Source organism: Solanum verrucosum, unplaced genomic scaffold, assembly GCF_900185275.1.
Source record: "Solanum verrucosum unplaced genomic scaffold, falcon-dt-bn FXZP01000181.1, whole genome shotgun sequence".
Taxonomy (NCBI): domain Eukaryota; kingdom Viridiplantae; phylum Streptophyta; class Magnoliopsida; order Solanales; family Solanaceae; genus Solanum; species Solanum verrucosum.
This window is the reverse complement of record NW_026020407.1, coordinates 3,358,484-3,361,604: the sequence shown is the minus strand read 5'-3', so window position 1 is coordinate 3,361,604 and position 3,121 is coordinate 3,358,484. Positions and strand designations below refer to the sequence as shown.

General features: G+C 38.3%; 1 protein-coding gene across 1 annotated transcript; it reads right to left on the bottom strand.

Annotated features, from left to right (window-relative positions):
• Positions 1-420: 420 nt before the first annotated feature.
• Positions 421-783, bottom strand: LOC125840506 (uncharacterized). The gene has a single exon (XM_049519476.1). It carries the CDS (start codon positions 781-783, stop codon positions 421-423), a length of 363 nt encoding a protein of 120 aa, XP_049375433.1.
• Between the last annotated feature and the right edge of the window lie 2,338 nt (positions 784-3,121).

Genomic DNA, 3,121 nt, shown 5'->3' with positions numbered 1-3,121 from the left:
TAGTTTGTGGCCTATTATTGCTAAGTAACTTTTGGTGATAGAATAGATAGCAGATTGTGTCAACTTGTATTTGTCTTGTATGTACCAGCCCTACATTTGATTGCATTTATTTTCTTCCAGTACCACCTGCAGTCTAATGGTGCCTTGTGAGTCCATATAGAAGCATCATCCTTTATATATATTCCATGGACCAATTGAACCCACAATGACTCCTTATTTTCTATGATTTGCCATATCAATTGACCCACTGAGGCAATATTCCAGTAGCTACCGCCCCTTTTCTTGAGAATGCTTTGGGGTAATATCAACGCTGCCCCCCAGAAACTATGGAATGAAAATAGTACAACATTAAACACTTGTAGCCTACCAGCATAGGAGATCTGCTTTGAGTAAGTTACAATGATTCTTTGAGTAAGCTTGTCAATTAGAGAATAATATGTCAGTTTTTGTCCATTTCTTTGGTGAAAGAGGTAGGCCAAGGTACTTGATTGGGAATATACCAACTGAGAATCGAGTTCTAGTCAGAATTTTCCTTTTTGTGTCCTCATCAACTCCAGCCAAGAATATACTTGATTTGTCTAAGTTTGCCTCCAAACCAGTAGCAACATTAAAGTGTGCTAATGCTTCCATTAATCTACTCACTGAAGCCACATTCCCCTTGCAGAATATCATGATATCATCAACAAAAATTAAGTGGGTGAGTTGCAGCTTCTTACACATTGGATGAAATCTGAAGTCAGGCAACCCACTCATAGTCTGAAGTGTTCTTGACAAGTATTCCATGACTAATACAAATAGCAATGGAGATGCAAGGTCTCCTTGTGTTAGTCCTCTATTTCCAGAAAAAAACCATGGTTCTCTCCATTCACTTTGTTGAAAACAATGCAGTAGTAACTCCCAACATGATCCATTTGATGAATTGTTCAGGAAACCCAAAACCACCTAGGATTTCCTCAAGAAACTCCCAGCTCACTGATGTTTACGTAATCAAGACACAACTTCCGATGCAAGTGTCTACGATCGTACAATAGTTTAGTAACCCAACCAAGGGTTGGGATCGTTCCCAAGGGAGTGGTTTTGAGAATTAATAGAAAAACAAAATTTAGTTCTAACTAGTCGTAACTAAAGAAATTAACAATTAAAAATATTGTAAATTAAAGGGGGACACAAGAGTGTAAATTAACAATGGGGAGTTTTGTCACAAGTAAGTAAAAACAACAAAATAAACAAGGATTTCTAAGTAATGAGAGGGGATCCTTGGGATGTGACGGGAATACGGGTTAAGCTAGATTATTGGGTACATGCTTTCGAAAGAAGATTCATAGAATAATTGTGACTAGGCTAAACATTAAGGGGGATAAGCTCTCTCTCGAGCAACTTACCCCGTTTCAAATTCGTTCCTCTCGGACACCCACTTGCCACATGAAGACCAACCTACGCCTTAACCCACTCACTCTCTCGAGCTGAGTGTGTGGGAATGAGACTAGGTTTCACTCTCTCGAGCTGAACCTCATGTCGACCCACTCCCACCGACCATCAATTTAGTGGTTTTAGTTTTGCGACCTCTCTCTCGAGCAAGCTGAAAACACATAAATAAACTTGTATTTGCAACTACAAATTCATTAAATTCATCCATAACTACTAAACAAAATCACAATTAAACTACGATTAAACTATCATCAAGCAAGACCCAACAATTATCTTAGCCCATATTCACTAAATCACACCCCAAGAATTGGGGTTTTTAGCCACACATGTATAAGAGATAGAAATTTATACCAAATTGAGTTCGCATTCAACTAGGTATGACGATTTAAGTCTTGATACATGCCAAAATTGAAGAATCCAAGAGACCCAAATCCAAATATTAAAGATGAAACCCTTTGGATCTTCAAGTCTTCAAAACCCTCTCAAACTTAGAGCAAAAATATCAAAAAGTACTATATTACATGAAAATTATAATAATTGTTTGACTCTAAAAACTACAACTCTAACTAGTATTTATAGTTTTCACAGATTTGTGCTGCAGCGGATCATTCGGCGTCGTTAGTCGAAATTGATGATCAACTCGGCGATTCGCCCTTTGGTGTAGTTCATCTCCGTCTTGCACCAGCTTTCAACATCGTCGTGCTCTGGGTCATTGGGCGACATGGTACTGCTTCGTAGAACTTCTCGGCGATGCGCCGACTGCTCCCTATTTGCGCCAACTTGATCCTTTCCTTCAGGGCTCAGCACACTGGAACAAAAGGTGAAGTAAGACCCTTCGGCGACTCGCCAATTGGACTCAGCGATCCTCAGGCCTTCATTCCTTTCGTTCTTTTCAGCCTTTTCGTTCCTTTTTGCGATGTAGTGTCCATTTTTTCCTTCAAACTTCAAATACCTGAAACTTAAGGGTTTTCATCAGATATTGAGATAAAATAAGCATTTGAGGACACAATTTCTATTAAAATATAGCCCTAAGTAAGTCCAATTTGTGGACTCATCAACACCCCAAACTTAAACTTTTGCTTGTCCTCAAGTAAAACTCAAGTTCAGCAGTTCAACAAGGATGTCTCAAACAATGCTACACAAGACTCAATTATGAATGTACACAACAAGACTCAATTTACTTATGCCAGGATCAATTGTGTACTCAAAGATTCAAGTTGTGACACACATTACAAAAGATTCTCAAGCTCACAATACTTGCTTCAAATGCAAGTTCAAGCTCAACAAAAGCCTTCGAATGCCCTCACAAAAATGATGATTCAATTTTCAAACGCAAAGGTATAATCAATTTAAAGTTCAGGAATTATATACAACGCTTAGACTCACAAAGATGAACACAATGCATGCTTTCACCCATATGTTTACCCGTATTTTCCAATCAACATTTGTTTTGACTTTCTCAAGATCACAAAGGTCTTAACAAGGCTTGTAACAGGGCTGAGTGTAAAGGTATGGTCATTTAGGCTCAGTGACTTTTATCCTCTTGAAATGTGGTGCTCTCAACACTTCCTTTCTTTTTCCTTCATCATTTTCATTAGTGCATCATAGGTCATCCTATTATTCGCTTCCCATGGATTGTTCGGAACCTATTTCTTTGGTAGTTTATTCCACAACTTTTTTTTTTTTTTCTTTT

Excerpts from the sequence above, each read along its gene's own strand:
- LOC125840506 (XM_049519476.1), bottom strand. The coding sequence starts at position 783 with ATGGAATACTTGTCAAGAACACTTCAGACTATGAGTGGGTTGCCTGAC.